The 19,401-nt window shown below is 38.1% G+C and overlaps 1 protein-coding gene across 1 annotated transcript in view; it reads right to left on the bottom strand.

Moving 5' to 3' along the window:
- LOC131944811 (RAC-gamma serine/threonine-protein kinase) overlaps nucleotides 1–18,163 on the bottom strand; it is a 30,949-nt gene extending 12,786 nt beyond the window's left edge. Inside the window, exons 1-9 of the mRNA XM_059305629.1 lie at nucleotides 18,086–18,163; nucleotides 16,244–16,405; nucleotides 11,087–11,178; nucleotides 5,019–5,081; nucleotides 4,424–4,562; nucleotides 3,575–3,655; nucleotides 3,244–3,351; nucleotides 1,671–1,812; nucleotides 967–1,081 (exon numbers count right to left, since the gene is read on the bottom strand). Of these exons, the coding sequence (XP_059161612.1) occupies nucleotides 967–1,081; nucleotides 1,671–1,812; nucleotides 3,244–3,351; nucleotides 3,575–3,655; nucleotides 4,424–4,562; nucleotides 5,019–5,081; nucleotides 11,087–11,178; nucleotides 16,244–16,405; nucleotides 18,086–18,160 (977 nt within the window). The 5' untranslated portion in view covers nucleotides 18,161–18,163. The remainder of the gene's footprint in view (nucleotides 1–966; nucleotides 1,082–1,670; nucleotides 1,813–3,243; nucleotides 3,352–3,574; nucleotides 3,656–4,423; nucleotides 4,563–5,018; nucleotides 5,082–11,086; nucleotides 11,179–16,243; nucleotides 16,406–18,085) is intronic.
- Nucleotides 18,164–19,401: the final 1,238 nt, after the last annotated feature.

The following is a 19,401-nucleotide window of genomic DNA, read 5'->3' as shown; positions in this document are numbered from 1 at the left end:
AAGTTTGAGTTTTATGTTAAACAGTTACTGCCCTTCCCTGTAAAATATAGCGTTAAAGCGTCATCCCCTTCCCTGTAAAATTTAAAGTTAAAATGTGAAAGTTTGAGTTTTATGTTAAACATTTACTGCCCTTCCCTGTAAAATATAGCGTTAAAGCGTTCTCCCCCTTCCCTGTAAAATTTAAAGTTAAAATGTGAAAGTTTGAGTTTTATGTTAAACAGTTACTGCCCTTCCCTGTAAAATATAACGTTAAAGCGTTCTCCCCCTTCCCTGTAAAATTTAAAGTTAAAATGTGAAAGTTTGAGTCTTATGTTAAACAGTTACTGCCCTTCCCTGTAAAATATAACGTTAAAGAGTTCTTCCCCTTCCCGGTAAAATATAACGTTAAAGAGCTCTCCCCCTTCCAAGTAAAATTTTGAGTTTTCTGTTAAAGAGCTACTCCCCTTTCACTGTAATATGTTGTTACTATATTGAATATTCCTCCCCTTCTTTGGTTAAATAGTTATTCCCCTTTCACTGTAACTTTTATGTTACAATTTTAAAATTTCCTCCCACTTCCGTGTAAAATTCTGAGTTATCTATTATAGCATCATTCCCCGTTTAGCGTAACATGTACAGTTGTGTGTTGAAGAGTTACTTCTCTTCCCTGTAAAATGTTGGGTTTTTGTTCAAAAATTATTTCCATTTCACTGAAAAATCTGTTAAAATTTCCGCCTCTTCCCCGTAACATTTAAAAAAAAATGTATGTCATATCATCATTCCCCTTTAAGCGTAAAATGTTCAGGAGTGTGTTAAAGGTTTACTTTCCTTACCTCTTATACAGTGGCGTAGCGAGGTCGGGTGTTACTCGGTGCTATTTTTTTGGCTTGGTGTCACCCCCCTAAATGGTGTCACCCGGTGCGGTCCGTACCTCTTTTGCGCAATTAATAAGTTTTTTTTTAAGAAGTTTAAAAATCAACAACTTACTTTGTGGAAATGTCCTTATATCGTAGAGGTTTGAGTCTCATTCTAACGCTGTCAGTGACTTTCAAATCTAGAATAGTCTCGTTTTCAATATCGAGGACCTCTGGCATAGTAGCAACTTGGTGAGCGAAAAAAAAAGAGACTAATTTTTAATGTTTTGTTTTGTTTTGTGTAACAAAAAAAACTGTATTTTAAAGTGAAGTAAATGACAACTTCAAAATTATAGCAAACATTTTTCTTATCTTTTCAGGAAAAAAAAATGTTATAAAAAGTACTGCAAAATACGTTATGTCAGTCATCCCTTTCTACGGTATTATAATTAAATTAAAAACACTAAATTTGCCAAGAAAAATTGCACACGACAAGTAGGCTACATAAGAACAGCTTCGATATTTGGGCTATGCTTCATCAAATGTTTTTTAAACATATGCGTTTTTTATTAAAGTATATAAAATTAATATAATTTTTAAAAAAAACAATTTTGATTAAAATATATAATTAATATAATTTTACAGAAATGCGATTTGAATAAACAAATATATGTTTTATATAATTTTAAACAAATACGTTTTTAATTCTTTTTTTAAATTATAATTAACATAACACATATAATTAACATAATTTAAAACAAACACGTTTTAAATTAAAAATTTTAATTAATCAATCTGAAATGAATAGGTTATAAAATGAAACTAAAAACAACGTACAGAGTATTGGAATGTGTGGCGCAGGTAGGGTTCCCTTGACCACCTGTCTCCAATCCACCCCGTCGAAATAATTTTGTCTTTCAAAGGCTATAAATGTCGACTCATCCGCCCCAAGTCGGAGAGAGGGTGTTTTCGTTAGCAGCTGTGTTACATGTTCGTAATGGTGCATCAGTTGTAGATTAATTAATTAATCTCTTTCGTGAATTATTTTAAATGATACATTTTATAATTAACTTATTTAGAGAATTAAAAAGAGATGATATAAGTATTTAAAAAAAGAATATTTATTACAATGTAAAACAAAACTATAGGTAGAAATAGGTAGAAATACCTGAAAGCATTTTTTATGTTTTGGTTTTAAAGTTAAGTAGAAATTCCACTTTATACATAGCGATCAATTCGACACATTAAGTTGAGTACATATGTTTTTTGAGATCGGCATCTTAAGGGATGGTGTGGTCAGCCCTATGCACAGCCGCCTTTACTTTCAGGTTAAAAAAAACAGGTAAACATCAGTGCTGGGTGGACTCAGAAAGGTCCTACACTCTCAAGTCTCAACCGAGATCCGAACTCGGGGGCCTTCGGGCTAACAGCCAAATGCTCTACCATTCGACCACGGCGTCACGTGAAGTGTTCGAACTTTATTAAAAAAACTTTTTGATTACTTCAATTCAGATACATGTCGTCTACCAAAGACCGAAATAGGTTGTAAAAATAAAAGTATATCCGATCCAACCTACAAATGCGTGAATTCTACTTGTTTGGTACAAACTCCGGTATTCGATACACATGGTAACCTCGGGTAATCGATACTTACATGGTAACCTAAGGTAATCGATACTTACATGGTACCCTCAGGTAATCGATACTTACATAGTAACCTCAGATAATCGATACTCACATGATGACCTCAGGTAATCGATACTTACATGGTAACCTCAGGTAATCGATACTCACATGGTAACCTCAGATAATCAATATTCAAATGGTAACCCCAGGTAATCGATACTTACATGGTACCCTCAGGTAATCGATACTTACATGGTAACCTCAGATAATCGATACTCACATGATGACCTCAGGCAATCGATACTTACATGGTAACCTCAGGTAATCGATACTCACATGGTAACCTCAGATAATCGATATTCAAATGGTAACCCCAGGTAATCGATACTCACATGGTAACCTAAGGTAATCGATACTCACATGGTAACCTCAGGTAATCGATATTCAAATGGTAACCTCAGGTAATCGATACTCACATGGTAACCTCAGGTAATCGATGCTCACATGATAACCTCATGGAGTAGATACTCACATTGCAACCTCGGGTAATCGATATTCAAATGGTAACCTCAAATAATCGATACTCACATGGTAACCTCATGGAATAGATACTCACATTGTAACCTCGGGTAATCGATACTCACATGGTAACCTCAGATAATCGAAACTTACATGGTAACCTCAGGTAATCGATACTTACATGGTAACCTAGGGTAATCGATACTCACATGATGACCTCAGGTAATCGATACTCACATGTTAACCTCAAGTCATCGATACTCACATGGTAACACAGGGCTTGACCATCAGGTGTGAAATACCTGCTGACCTCCATCGGCTTGTACCGGATGGCTTCCCTCAATTTATTGCGGTTTGAGCAGTAAAACGGCATCTACGATGAATTTTCCAAGTTTTAATTATTTAGCAAACGTGTTAACCCTGGGTCATCCAGACCAAAAAAATAAATGTAAGTACTTTGATAATGTAAATAACAAACATAATTCCGATTTTAATTTAAAAAAAAAAGAAAAATACAGTTTTTTTTTTACCACACTACTCTTGGATATCACTGAAAAAGTAATTGCTCTAATGTAAAACATGTACCAACTACCTACTCGACCACTGATCATCCTGTAGAACATGATCCCAACAGCCCACATGTCCACCATCTTGGTGACCCGTCCACCCCGTACGATCTGAAAGATTTATCCAAAATCGGGACATGATGGCGGTTTTTTTCAGTTAAATATAGGTATTTTACTAAGGTCAGTGCCGGGGCGGATATATATATATATATATATATATATATATATATATATATATATATATATATATATATATATTTATATATATATATATATATATATATATACACACATATATATATATACATATATATATATATACATATATATACATATATATATATACATATATATACATATATATATATATATATATATATATATATATATATATATATATATATATATATATATATATATATAATTGCTTTACAAAAGTTAAACTGTGGTTTCATGCTATTCATTCAACACCAGATGGCTGTCAACATGGTAGTTCAATGTAAAGTTGTTGTCATTTCTCGGAGCTAGAGAGGGAGGGGGTGCATAGGTGGAATGACACTGAAAATAGCCAGTCCTTCGGAGCCGCCACCCCCCCCCCCCCCCCTCTTCCTCGCGAAGAAGCCCCTGTCCCTTGAACGAAATGGAAATTTATATAGAAAATACAAACTTTTTACCAGTGTCCTCCCGCCACCCCCCCCCCCCTCTCGGAAAATTTAGAATGCCCCCCCCCCCCCTCAAGTGAGCCCGGGGAAGAAAGTCTTGAAGAAACACCGGTCGTCTACCTGAAAAACTAACAACTTGGATTTCTAAATACTTTACGTTAGCGAGTCACGTCATACCATATAGCAAGCATGTCAGTTCATAACGACTGGCCCATACCTCTGGTGGAGTGTAGTAGCTGATTTTAAACTGCCAGTCGAAGGTCGGGAAGATGGTTTTACTGCTGATACACCTAGTATAGTCGGTCAGCCTCAGGTGACCGTCACTTTGGATCCAGAAGGAATCGAGTTGCAGGTTTCTGTGGGTACATACATACATACATACATACATATAAATCCTAATCGTATTCCAACTCGCTTAGGTTTTTCTTATCCTATATAATGCTATTTACGAATAATAATTTTACCTGTGATAATTTTCCCCATAAATCAAATGTGTACCTGTGTATGTTATCTTTTATCTACGAATGGTAATTTTTACCCATTACTGTAACTTTTACCAATGAATTATATTTTTACTTGTTAGTGTGGTTTTTTTAACCTGTGAATGATACTTTTGAATGGGAATGGCATTTTTACATGTGAATGATACTTTCTGTCCTTGAATGTAATTTGTACCTTTAAATGTAAATTTTACCTATGAATGATATTTTTACTTGCAACTGAAATTATTTTTTACATGTGGATGATATTTTTGCAAGTGAATGATACTTTTATCTGTTAATGATATTTTTACCTGTGAATGATATTTTTACCTGTGAATGATATTTTTACTGTGCAAGAAGGAGACTGCCACTGCTATTTCAGCCAGGTAGAATCTGCAAGAAGAAACGGTAAGAAGCTTGTTTTAATAACGTAGCCTGTTCCTTGTAAACCTGGCCGGCACATTTAAAAGGAACTTGTCATTAAGATTTTAAAATTTTTCAGTCAGATTTTAAGAACTTGTTGGTTAGATTTAAGAAATTGTTGGTAGATTTAGGAACTTGTAGGTCGTATTTTTAAATTTGTCAGTAAGATTCAGTAGCGTACGCAGGGGGGGAGCAGGGGGAGCGGCCGCTCCCCCTCTGGCCATTTTCAGCAAAGTGGCGCCTTTTTTGGAAACTTTTTAAACTCAAAGTTTTAAACAATGATATTTGTTAAAAAAAATTTTGGTCGGCACATCTATGTAAATCACAAATTTCTTTTCATGCAGCAATTAAGCATTAAACGTAAAACTCTGTGAATATTGTTTTGCAATTCCCAGTAAAAAGGTGTGATCTAAGCCAGAGGTCTCCAAACTACGGCCCGCGGGCCGGATGCGGCACGCGAGGCTCTCTCATTGGAGATCTTTTTGTCCACGAAAAATAAAAGTTTATTGGAGGTGGCTGAGAAAAAATTCAAAACAAACTGAAAATGTAGCATTGAGTGCAAATACCATTAAAGTAAATGTGGCCAGTTGGCCAGCAAATGACCTCCTTAAAGACAAGTTCAAATAAGGGCGGGTGGGTTTTATAAGTATTTGCCCAAGGAAGATTTCCTAATATTAAAACTTTTGCATCAAAGCACCTTTCAAATTTCGGAACAACATAAAACTTTGTCAAGAATGAAGTAAGCCTACGTGACAAACAATTTGAAAACAAACTTGGACCTCGAGTGCGTTGTCGGTCCCGAAAGTATTTCTTTCAGATATTTTTTCTCGGGTGAGGGGGCACTTGAAATGTATATATATATATATATATATATATATATATATATATATATATATATATATATATATATATATATATATATATATATATATATATATATATATATATATTCCGTTGGGGGCGAGGGTGGCGTTCTTCGGGGGGGGGGGGGGGGGAGGGGGGTGGAGGACTGCGCATCCGCGAAGAGATGCCTGAAAGAAACTCTGGCCCCCGAACTTATATTTGATAGCTAATGCAGCCCTCGGGCTGAAAAGTTTGGAGACCCCTGATTTAAGCCATACCTATCACTATGTTAAAAAATGATCTTTAAAGAACACAAAGAAGCAGTAGTTAATTAAAAATATATGATCTGAACTAATAAATAGATATCTAGTTACATGTAGGCTGTTTTCTATTATATCGAAAAGCGTGGTTTTATACCAACTCTGATTTTAAAAACTTTCATTATGCTGTGATACTTTAGCATTTATGATGACGATATATTAAATAATGATTATAGGCAAAAACATTTTGTAAACACGAATAGTGTTAAACAATTTCATTATATTCTAAAGTTATTATTTATTTGTTTTGACATTTATAATTAAATGTGTAGATATATACATTTTTATATTAAGAGAGTGATTGTTTCCCCTATTTCACTTGTCTTAAATAATTTCCCAGGAATTATTATGTAAGAAATTTTTTTTACAAGAGTTACAAAACAGATTGTGTTACTTTCATTGTTTTTGAATGTAGTGTATATATATATATTTAAATATATATATATATATATATATATATATATATATATATATATATATATATATATATATATATTGTTTAGATTGATACAATTTTTGTTTTGCCGGCCTACGTTGTGTGTTTTTTCTTATTTATTCAGAGTGCTACTTTCAATTTATTTTACATCATAGCGTAGTAATGACTTACAGCTAGTATATATATATATATATATATATATATATATATATATATATATATATATATATATATATATATATATATATATATATATATATAATACACTTATATAGAACGTGTTAAAAATTCGGCGCCTTTTTTTGCTCTTTTCGCTCCCCCTACAACGAAAACCTGGATACGCCTCTGGTAAGATTTAAAAACTTGTAATCAGGGCCGGCGCTACCTATAAGGCGAACTAGGCAGTCGCCTAGGGCGCCATCCCTAGGGGGCGCAACATGTTTAATTCCTATTATCAAAAAATACCTAATAATCAATAACTTATATAAAGGAGTAGCGATCTATTTCGGCACCCCGGATGAACTATCAATTTTGACCCCACCGCCAAAATTAGGTCTGTCTAGGCCTATATTTATTCGCGATGGTGAAATGCAACCCCACATACAGATTTTGGAAAGGTCGGGGCGCTTTTTACCAGTAACTTTATCTTTTTAATTTGGTGTCACATATTTGATGTAGAAAACGATTAAATAAGTTCGTTATTTAAATTTCGAACATTTCAAACGGTTATTTAATTTTAATAGGGCTTGTAAGTCTCGTTTGTTTTCTTTGACTTTGAATTAGAAATATGTACTGCTGTATAGAGTTTTGTAATGACGGGGTGTTCAAAGTATTGTACTTGTTTGGTAAGTTTTGATGAATCGTTTAGATTTGGGAGTAACGGCGGAAGGCTGTTGCTGATATGGTTTCGTAAGTATAAAGTATCGAAGTGTAAAAGTGTCATAATTTTTATTCGGCTGTTTTGTAGTTGAGGGTCTAGTGGAATCTGATTGGAAATATAGAAATGAAATTGCAGGGGATGAAGTATCGTAGTTCTGAAGTTTGGGAGTATTGATTCTTGTGGTATTAAGATATCGAATTATATTGACTGTTAAAGTGTAGTAGTAGGCCCAGTGAAATCGTTGTTAATTGAAAGTACCGTTTCTAGAGCTTGGTGAAGTTAAGCGAGGTAGTGTCGTAGTTCTGGAGCATCGAGTCTAGTTATGTTTAGGTATCGAAGTTTGATATGTGTTGTGAATGTAGTAGAGTACACCGAGTAGTCGAGTTTATCGTAAGTTAGATGATTTCAATTCAGTACGGAACACACTACAAAGAAAGGTAGGCCCTCTCTAGTTGAAAAATCTTTAGGTTTTTAGGAATCTATATTACTACTCTTAAAGTATTAATATAATATTAATTAGAATGGAATTTATAACTAACCGTAAACTTTGATTATTTCAAATTATAAGTTTCTTATATTTAATCAATAATTCTAGCCATGTCTAGGACAGGTACCAGTGTTTGATTTTTTAAACGGCATCCCTTTACTTAGGGCAGGGGTCGGCAACCTGCGGCTCGCGAGCCGCATGCGGCTCTTTTGATGTCAAGATGCGGCTCTCCAGCCCCTCGCACAAATACTAATAATCTTAATCAAAAAATAAAATACTTGAAATAAAAAAATTATTAGTGGCTCTTTAAAACCAGGGAAAATGTGAAAATTGTAACTTTTGGCTCTTCCGCTTCAAAAGGTTGCCGACCCCTGACTTAGGGGATCCAACTTTTTACAACGTATATTAATAGCAGTATACAATTAAAAGTATGTAATGGAAATTGAAAGAAGTATGTTATAATAAAGCTATGATTTTTAGAGTTTTAAACAATCATTACAGCTAAGTAATTAATATTTAAAATGTAATGCTTTAACATGATGACATAGATAAAATAAAATGTGTGTTATAATTATTATGTAATGAAAATTAGAGCGTTTTATTGTTTTTTCAAGCATGTCTTAGTTATACTTGGCTAATTTAGCTATTCTCGTGAAAGTTATTTCCCTTGAATAAAATTTTGGTATTTTGATTTTCAAATGGGAGATACTTCGCTGCTTAACTTAACATTCATTTCAACTTCCTGCACCTTTAATTTATTATTTTCTATTGTAAAAATTGTATAGAGCTTAAGTTCTAAACAAAATAGTTTGGTAGTTTTTTTTTAGCATTATCAAGTTGAAAAACAAATACATCAGTAGCCGTTATAGATTGCAATACTTTATGTTAGTAGACATACAGTCTTAGTCGTAAATTAAACATCTAATTAATTGTCTATTCGTATATAAAAATTTTAGGTTGGAATCTATATTTTTTATAACCTTTTATTTTTCAAAAACCAAAAAATAGTTACATAATCAGCTGGACTGCTAACCCTTAAGTCTCGAGTTCGAAACCGGGTTCAAGGCAGTAGATCGGTACCTAACTCACGTTAGGGAATGCAAAGGGTTAGAAACAGGTGAACTCTACTTCACTTGCCCTTGAAAAGGGAACTTTAATTTTACAATTATAACTAAAGACTGTCAAGCTTAAAACAGGCAAGTTCCGTTTTAAAACTTATCCTGGGAGGACTGCAGGGAGTCCAAAACTACAAGAATTTTTTTTTTGATTCAGTGTTTTTTTTCCACACTTTTTTCCCGAGGGGGGGGGGAGCATATAAAATGTTCTAAGGGGGATGGGGATGGGGAAAAGGGGCAATGTCGTAAAGTACAAAGTAGACTTGTGCACTTCGCAACTATTTCAATAAAATGTGATTACGCTTGCAAATTGGAATTGAAGGAATGAGTACAAAATTTTGAGACGGAGGAGGCAAGTAAAATTTGATTTTGATGTCTACTGATAACGTGTATGCAATCGATAATAACTTAATAAGTCACTCTTAATTAATTGTTTTCTTACGCATATGTTATCTATATATATAATTCTCTTCTGGGATCAGTTAGAAAACAAGCTGCAAGCGCGCCTTTGCAGTCCCCTCTCTTCCTCTCTATCACTATCACTACCACCCCCACCCCACCCCCACATGATCTGGTGAGCGGTGTTCACTCTGTTTACATTTTACAATCACAGAGACGGGTTTGGTGACGGCTATTAGGGGCAGATAATTTAGTTTGAAACGATTTTAAACTTAGAGGAGGTAACTAAGAGGAGGCTGCTTTCACGTGGGGGGGGGGGGGGAGGGGGGTTTAGTGTTTTTAAGCAAATATTTTCAGTGCCAGCATTGGTACTGTCGAATTCACAAATTATAAATTACTGAAAAGTAGAAAAAAAACAACTAAATAGCGGCGTATGATACGCTGCGGGTCGGCTCGTAGTTATTAATTTGTGTGAAAGGGGGCGTTTTAATAAGTTTTGCCTAGGGCGCTAAATAACCGGCACTGCTTGTTATCTGACATTATTTGTGTCATCTATAACATATTGTGTTACAAAGTTTTAAAAGCTCTGAATTATGTTATCTGCTTTTTCATTAGCGATTTTTGCCAGATATCTTTACTGCAACGCAATATAACTCCCAAGTTTTGCAACCAAACAGTGGCGTAGGCAGGGGGGGTTAGGGGGGAGGGGGTCATAACCCCCCCTATAGACCCCTCGGTATATAGAAAAAAGTTTGAGGGGGGGGGTGCAAATCGAAAGTTTGAGGGGGGGGGGTGCAAATCGAAAGTTTGTCCCCGGGTAAAAATTGGAACCCCCCGCCCCTTGAGACGATCCTGGCTACGCCACTGCAGCCAAAATATAAAACATACAATTAAATTATTCTAACTTTAACTAAACCACTGTAAATAGTGTTGTATCTATTCCATTAACGGAGTCATTTAAAACGAGATCGTTTCACCTAAACTGTTCACCATTGAGATAGTTAACACTACTAATCGATGTTAATATTAGCAATCGACAACTTGTCGCCAATCGTTGCTAAGGTCACCAATCAATGTCAAAGTCAATAATCATCATTAAGTCACAAATCGTGCTTAAAGTTACCAACCGTCACTAAAGTCACCAATCGTCACTAAAGTCACCAATCGTCATTAAAGTCACAAATCGTCACTAAAGTCACCTACTATCACCAAAGTCACAAATCGTCACTAAAGTCACCAATCACCACTAAAGTCACAAATCGTCAACTATGTCACAAACACTCGTCACTAGAGTCACCAATACTCACTGTGTCACCACTCGTCAATAAAGTCACATACTATCACTAAAGTCACAAATCGTCACTTAAGTCACCTACTATCACCAAAGTCACAAATCGTCACTAAAGTCACCAATCGCCACTAAAGTCACAAATCGTCACCTATGTCACAAACACTCACTGTGTGACCAATCGTCACTAAAGTCACCAATACTCACTGTGTCACCTCATTGGTGAACCGTCGAGCGAACTTGAGCTGGTCATGCAAGGACTTGCCGGTCATCTGTTCTAGAACTAGGCAGTTCTGGAACTGGGGGGTCACAGGTTAATGAGACAATATAGAACAACATTACTGGTATTACTGAGATGCAGGTTTGTTTGATATTAATGAGAAAAATCATTTTATTACTATTCCAGCTTTATAGGTTCATCGATTTTATATGGTTACAAAAATTCTAAATTACTTTCACGTATTCTATAGCTATTCTCTGTAAAACATATATTTTTCTAATACAACAATTGTATATATATATATATATATATATATATATATATATATATATATATATATATATATATATATATAATATTGTAAATATTATTCTTTACTATTATTAATACTAATAGTTTCGCTGTCTGTGTATGTATCTATCTATCTGACAAGAACGCTCTAGAGAAAACACAAGCAAAAATTCTATCTGACAAGAACGCTCTAGGGAAAACACAAGCAAAATAAAAACATGCACAGTAATTCGAAAAACGAAGTATGACGCGGTCACATTTAGCATAGAGTAGAAAATAATCTCAAGCCGGATAGTGCACACAAATATGACGTCATTGATTCTCGAGTAAACATTGAATAAAAAGGCAATTTTATCTAATCTAAATGGTTTGCGTGAAGAGTTTCTTGCATACAATTCTTCGGGTAGGGGCGAAGCCCCACCCCCCGCGTAAGAACGTCTGAGGCCCCCCCCCTCCCCAACTCAAAAGAAATTTCTTCATCGATACTCTATAATAAAATTACCGCCTAATTAATGTGTCTAATCTAAAAAGTGGTTTTCTTGCAATTTCTTTAATGCAATTCTTCGGGTAGTGGCTAAGCGCGACACCAGTGTTTCTTTCAGACTTTTTCTCCCCGGAGAGGGGTGGGGGTACTTGAAATTTTTGGGGGCGGGGGTAGAATTTTCGGGGAGGGGGCGGACACTGGAAAAAGTATATAATTATATTTCGTTGAATGGGACGGTAGACATGTTTTTTTGGGGGGTGGGGTGGGGGTGGGGGGGTGGGGGGTGGTGTGTGTGGGGGGTGGGGGGTGGTGGTGGGGGTGGTGTGTGTGGGGGGGGTTGGGGTGTGTGTGTGGGGGGGGGGGTGGGGTTGTTTTAGTTTAGAGAAAAGAGACAGCACTATCAGCCTAGCGCCCGTTGTATCCTTCCTCAACGGGCCATTTTTCTCGTCTATACTAATAGTTTCGCTGTCTGTCTATCTGACAAGAACGCTCTGTCTGACAAGAACGCTCTAGAGAAAACACAAGCAAAATAAAAACATGCACAGTAATTCGAAAAACGAAATATGACGTCGACACATTTAGCATAGAGTAGAACATAATCTCAAACCAGAGAGTGCACACAGTAATGTGACGTCATTGATTCTCGCGTAAACATTGAAAAAAAGGAAATTTTGTCTAATCTAAATGGTTTGCGTGAAGAGTTTCTTGCATATAATTCTTCGGGTAGGGGCGAAGCCCCACCCCCCGCGTAAGAACGTCTGAGCCCCCCCCCCCCTTCCCCAACTCAAAAGAAATTTCTTCATCGATACTCTATAATAAAATTACCGAATAATTAATGTGTCTAATCTAAAAAGTGGTTTTCTTGCAATTTCTTTAATGCAATTCTTCGGGTAGTGGCTAAGCGCGACACCAGTGTTTCTTTCAGACTTTTTCCTCTCCGGAGAGGGGTGGGGGTAATAATTTTCGGGGGCGGGGGTAGAATTTTCGGGAAGGGGGGCGGACACTGGAAAAAGTATATAATTATATTTCGTCGAATGGGACGGTAGACATGTTTTTTTGGGGGTGGGGGTGGGGGGTGGGGGTGGGGTGGGGCTGGGTGGGGTGGTGTGTGGGGTGGGTGGGGCTGGGGTGGGGCTGGGGGTGGGGTGGGTGGGGGGTGGGGTTGGGGGTTGGGGGTAGGTGTGTGTGGGGGATGGGTTGGTTTTAGTTTAGAGAAAAGAGACAGCACTATCAACCTAGCGCCCGGTGTATCCTTCCTCAACGGGCCATTTTTCTCGTCTATAATAATAGTTTCGCTGTCTGTCTGACAAGAACGCTCTGTCTGACAAGAACGCTTTGTCTGACAAGAACGCTCTAGAGAAAACACAAGCAAAATAAAAACATGCACAGTAATTCGAAAAACGAAATATGACGTCGACACATTTAGCATAGAGTAGAACATAATCTCAAACCAGAGAGTGCACACAGTAATATGACGTCATTGATTTTCGCGTAAACATTGAAAAAAAGGAAATTTTGTCTAATCTAAATGGTTTGCGTGAAGAGTTTCTTGCATATAATTCTTCGGGTAGGGGCGAAGCCCCACCCCCCGCGTAAGAACGTCTGAGCCCCCCCCCCTCCCCAACTCAAAAGAAATTTCTTCATCGATACTCTATAACAAAATTACCGCCTAATTAATGTGTCTAATCTAAAAAGTGGTTTTCTTGCAATTTCTTTAATGCAATTCTTCGGGTAGTGGCTAAGCGCGACACCAGTGTTTCTTTTAGACTTTTTCCTCCCCGGAGAGGGGTGGGGGTAATTAAAATTTTCGGGGGCGGGGTTAGAATTTTCGGGGAGGGGGGCGAACACTGGAAAAAGTATATAATTATATTTCGTTGAATGGGACGGTAGACATGATTTTTTTGGGAGTGGGGGGTGGGGGGTAGGGGGGGTGGGGGTGGTGTGTGTGTGGGGGGGTGGGGTGGGGTGGTTTCCTCATCGATACTCTATAATAAAATTACCGCCTAATTAATGTGTCTAATCTAAAAAGTGATTTTCTCGCAATTTCTTTAATGCAATTCTTCGCGTAGTGGCTAAGCGCGACACCAGTGTTTCTTTCAGACTTTTTCCTCCCCGGAGAGGGGTGGGGGTACTTGAAATTTTCGGGGGCGGGGGTAGAATTTTCGGGGAGGGGCGGGCACTGGAAAAAGAATATAATTATATTTCGTTGAATGGGACGGTAGACATGTTTTTGGGGGGGGGGGGGAGGGTGGGGGGGGGGTGTGGGGGGGGGTAGGGGTGGGGGTGGTGTGTGTGGGGGGGTGGGGGTGGGGGGGGTGGTGTGTGTGTGGGGGGAGGGGGGTGGGGTGGTTTTAGTTTAGAGAAAAGAGACAGCACTATCAGCCTAGCGCCCGTTGTATCCTTCCTCAACGGGCCATTTTTCTCGTCTATAATAATAGTTTCGCTGTCTGTCTGACAAGAACGCTCTGTCTGACAAGAACGCTCTGTCTGACAAGAACGCTCTAGAGAAAACACAAGCAATTTAAAAACTTGCACAGTGAAACGAAAGGCGAAGTATGACGTCGACACATTTAGCATAGAGTTGAAAATAATCTCAGGGCGGAAAGTGCACACAGTAATATAATGACGTCATTGATTATCGCGTAAACATTGAATAAAAAGGAAATTTTGTCTAATCTAAATGGTTTGCGTGAAGAGTTTCTTGCATACAATTCTTCGGGTAGGGGCGAAGCCACACCCCCCGCGTAAGAACGTCTGAGCCCCCCCCCCCCCTCCCCAACTCAAAAGAAATTTCCTCATCGATACTCTATAATAAAATTACCGCCTAATTAATGTGTCTAATCTAAAAAGTGGTTTTCTTGCAATGGGACGGTAGACATGTTTTTTTTTATTTGGGGGTGGGGGGTGGGGTGGAGGGGTGGGGGGGGAGTGTGTGTGGGGGGGGGTGGGGGGTGGGGGTGGGGGGGGTGGGGGTTGGTTTCAGTGTTTCTTTCAGACTTTTTCCTCCCCGGAGAGGGGTGGGGGTACTTGAAATTTTCGGGGGCGGGGGTAGAATTTTCTGGGAGGGGGCGGACACTGGAAAAAGTATATAATTATATTTCGTTGAATGGGACGGTAGACATGTTTTTGGGGGGGGTGGGGGGGTGGGGGCGGTGTGTGTGGGGGTGGTGTGTGTGTGGGGGGGGGGTGGGGGGTGGTGTGTGGGGGGGGTGGGTTGGTTTTAGTTTAGAGAAAAGAGACAGCACTATCAGCCTAGCGCCCGTTGTACCCTTCCTCAACGGGCAATATTTCTCGTCTATAATAATAGTTTCGCTGTCTGTCTATGTATCTGACAAGAACGCTCTGTCTGACAAGAACGCTCTAGAGAAAACATAAGCAAAAATTCTATCTGACAAGAACGCTCTAGAGAAAACACAAGGAAATTAAAAACTGGGCGGGGGGGGGTGGTGGTGTGTGTGGGGGGGGGGGGTGGGGTGGGGTGGTTTCCTCATCGATACTCTATAATAAAATTACCGCCTAATTAATGTGTCTAATCTAAAAAGTGGTTTTCTCGCAATTTCTTTAATGCAATTCTTCGCGTAGTGGCTAAGCGCGACACCAGTGTTTCTTTCAGACTTTTTCCTCCCCGGAGAGGGGTGGGGGTACTTGAAATTTTCGGGGGCGGGGGTAGAATTTTCGGGGAGGGGGGCGGACACTGGAAAAAGAATATAATTATATTTCGTTGAATGGGACGGTAGACATGTTTTTTGGGGGTGGGGGGTTGGGGTTGGGGGGGGGTGGTGTGTGGGGTGGGTGGGGGTGGGAGGGGTGGGGTCGGGGGTGATGTGTGTGGGGGGGGTGGGTTGGTTTTAGTTTAGAGAAAAGAGACAGCACTATCAACCTAGCGCCCGGTGTATCCTTCCTCAACGGGCCATTTTTCTCGTTTAAAATAGTGTTACTTTGCACTGCTAATAGATTCGTTTTTATTATTCATTTGTTCACTTCCATTTTATATAATTTCTGTACCGATGTTCTGATGAAACATCCCACTGTTCTGATGAATCATGCCGATGTTGTCATGAAATATCATGATGTTCTTATGAAACATCCCGATATTCTAATAAAACATCATGATGTTCTGATGAAACATCCTGATGTTCTGAAAAAACATCCCGATGTTATTATTAAACATCCCAATGTTCTGATGAAACATCCCGATATTCTAATAAAACATCCCAATGTTCTTATGAAACATTCTGATGTTCTGAAGAACCATCTTGATGTTCTGAAGAAACATCCCTCTGTTCTGATGAAACATCCCGATGTTCTGGTAAAACATCCCTCCCGGTATTACATTTACTACAGACAGGTAGAAACGACATCGACTCACCTCAAAGGAAAAAGTATAGAAAAGTTTCGGTATGATAGCGGGCTTGTAGCAGAGACTCAAAAACTGTTTCTCGAAGCTGGAAGAGTTTTTCCTCAAAATGAGAGGGCGGTACACTTTGAAGGAGAACTTTTTGGAGGTGCCACGCTCGTATCCCAGGTACACCTGTGGGAAGGGGGGGGGAGGTAGGATTGATCAAATGATCGGTGTATAAAAATATGTAGAGGAGCAGTGATCAGGTTGAATGTTTATTGGTGTTTCAGAACTGTGTTTGCTGATTTCTATCTTATGGTCAAATTTTTACTTTCTCGTACATACGAAGTATAGAGAAAGTATTGTAATCGTGCATAAAAATAACATGAAATTTTGACAGTTTTCACCGTTTTACTCCTGTGTCCTTCATCTCATCCGGACTATAGAGGACTTATTTTAATCAGGCAAAAATTATAAATACAAATATATAAACGTATTGGCGTTTTATGCGTTTTCCAGTCGTAAAAACTGGACTTTGCAATTCTGTCCGTATGTCTCTGTGTGTGTGTGTCTGTGTGTAAACACGATACCTTGAGTACCGTTACAGGTAGGTTGATAAAATTTCATATATAAGTATTTTATCAAAATCGTAGATCCTGATCAACTTTTGAGCGGTTTCCGATAACCGGAAGTGGTACTTTTTCTACTTTGAAATTTTAAAAAGCCTATAACTTGAGGACTATTTCAGAAAGATAAATGAAATTTCACATGTAAGTAAAAGATCTAATTCCCTACCTTCTGTCAAATTTTGAGTAATTTCCGTTGATTGAAAGTACTAATTTACGCTATTTCAGATTTCTCAAAAAACTTATGTAAATTTATAAAGTACTAATAATATTCCGCACTTTTATGCACGTTTTATTTGGCGTTCACATGTGTGCAATTCTTTTTGTCTACGAGATTTTATTCTATTTTAAAAAGTTTAAGTATTTAAAATGGATTAAAAATCATGTCTATATCCCGAGTTCCCATCCCCTGTTTTTTTCATAAAAGAATATTCGAGAAAGTTTAGGGGAGATCGCTTCCGGTTTATTTTCGATGTAAAGCGACGAAAGATTCTTTGGGGGATTATAAAAAGCGATAAAAACCTATGCATAGTACAGACATCGTGTAAAACATTGTGGCAAAAGGTACGAAGTCTAGTAAAACTTGAAGAGGGATGTAAAATTTAAAGAGGCAAGCAAAAATGTAAGAGGGGGTCAAAAATTAAGGAGGCTGGTAAAGTTAAAAGAGGCAAGTAAATGTTTAATAAATGCAAAAGTAACGTTTGTTAGATAACGTCTTACCCACTCTACACACCTCCCACACGCTTCTTACCCACACCACACACCTCTCATACCCACTTCTTACCCACACCACACACCTTTCCCCCACTTCTTACCCACACCACACACCTCTCACACCCACTTCTTACCCACACCACACACCTCACACACCCACTTCTTACCCACACCACACACCTCTCATACCCACTTCTTACCCACACCACACACCTTTCCCCCACTTCTTACCCACACCACACACCTCTCACACCCACTTCTTACCCACATAACACACCTCTCTCCCCCCACCTCCCACCTCCCAATAAACACCACACCCACTTCTTACCCACACCACACACCTCACACACCCACTTCTTAACCACACCACATACCTCCCACACCCACTTCTTACCAACACCACACACCTCCCACACCCACTTCTTACCAACACCACACACCTGTCCACCACTTCTTACCCACATCACACACCTCTCTCCCCCACCTCCCACCTCCCAATAAACCCCACAACAACCACCCAGACAATACTCACCGCGCTATACCGACCAGTAGCAAGGACCTTGTACAGTTCAAACACGTCGTCAGGATTTGTCACTGGCTTGCTCATCGTCTCAAACTAAAACATCCAATCATCTCATTGGCTATTTATAGTTCTAACTATAGGTAATTAAAACATCCAATCATCTCATTGGCTATTTATAGTTCTAACTACAGGTAATTAAAACATCCAATCATCTCATTGGCTATTTATAGTTCTAACTATAGGTAATTAAAACATCCAATTATCTTATTGGTTATCAGCTGTACATACAGGTATCTATAGTTCTAACTATAGATAATTAAAACATCAAATTATCCAAGTATCTAGTAGCCATACATACATATGAACCGATTATAAGCTAGAAAACTAAAACATCAATTGTCAAACTATCTATTAGCCATATATAAATCAAGTTATCGGTGTATCTGTTAGCCATATATACATATGTAATGATAATAAAATAGAGAACTAAAACATCAAATTGTCAAATCATCTATAAGCCATGCATACATATGAACAGATAAAAAAAACCTAGAAAACTAAAACATCAAATGTCAAAGTAGGCCAATTTATTAGCAATACATACATCACGTTATCTGAGTATCTATTAGCCATATGTAACGATAATAAGCTATACAGCTAAAACATCAGTATGTCAAAGTATCTATTAGCCATACACACATATTAATAAATAATAAACTAGAAAACTAAAACATCAAATTGTCGAAGTATCTATTAGCCATACATACATATTGATAAATAATAAACTAGAAAACTAAAACATCAAATTGTAAACGTATATATAAGCCATACATACATATGAAACGAAAATAATCTAGAAGAGGTGGGGAACATTTTCTTTTACTGTAACACTACTTACTGTGGATACTGCTAAGGAACGGTAAGTTCCCGGGTAGTGCCTGACTTTCTCTTCATTGCTGAACATTTCACTGATGGTGCCTCCTTGGCCGTCAATCTAGTTTAGATGAGAAAACATCAAGATTTGAACAACAACAAAAAAGGGGTCGGCGTGGTCGAGTTGTGCATATGACGTCGGTAAAGCTCGTAGTTGCTAAACAGAAAAGGTTCGAACCCCCGAACAGATGAGGGGGCGATAGCTATTCTGGGAGACAAAACTCAAATCAAATCTTGTAGAACTCATTGTTACGGGTCATTGTAAGGTCAGATTAGAATAGGTTAGAATAGTCTCGAACTAGGGTGGGGGGAGTGCGTGTGTGAGTTGAGTTTATCCTACTGTGTAGTAACCCCGGTGTGCTTATGTATTGTTATCCCAGGGTCGAATGCGG

Source organism: Physella acuta, unplaced genomic scaffold, assembly GCF_028476545.2.
Source record: "Physella acuta isolate Inbredline_101_S28 unplaced genomic scaffold, ASM2847654v3 ptg000510l, whole genome shotgun sequence".
Lineage (NCBI taxonomy): Eukaryota > Metazoa > Mollusca > Gastropoda > Physidae > Physella > Physella acuta.
Note: the sequence above shows the minus strand (reverse complement) of the source record. Positions and strands in the feature narration are given on the sequence as shown.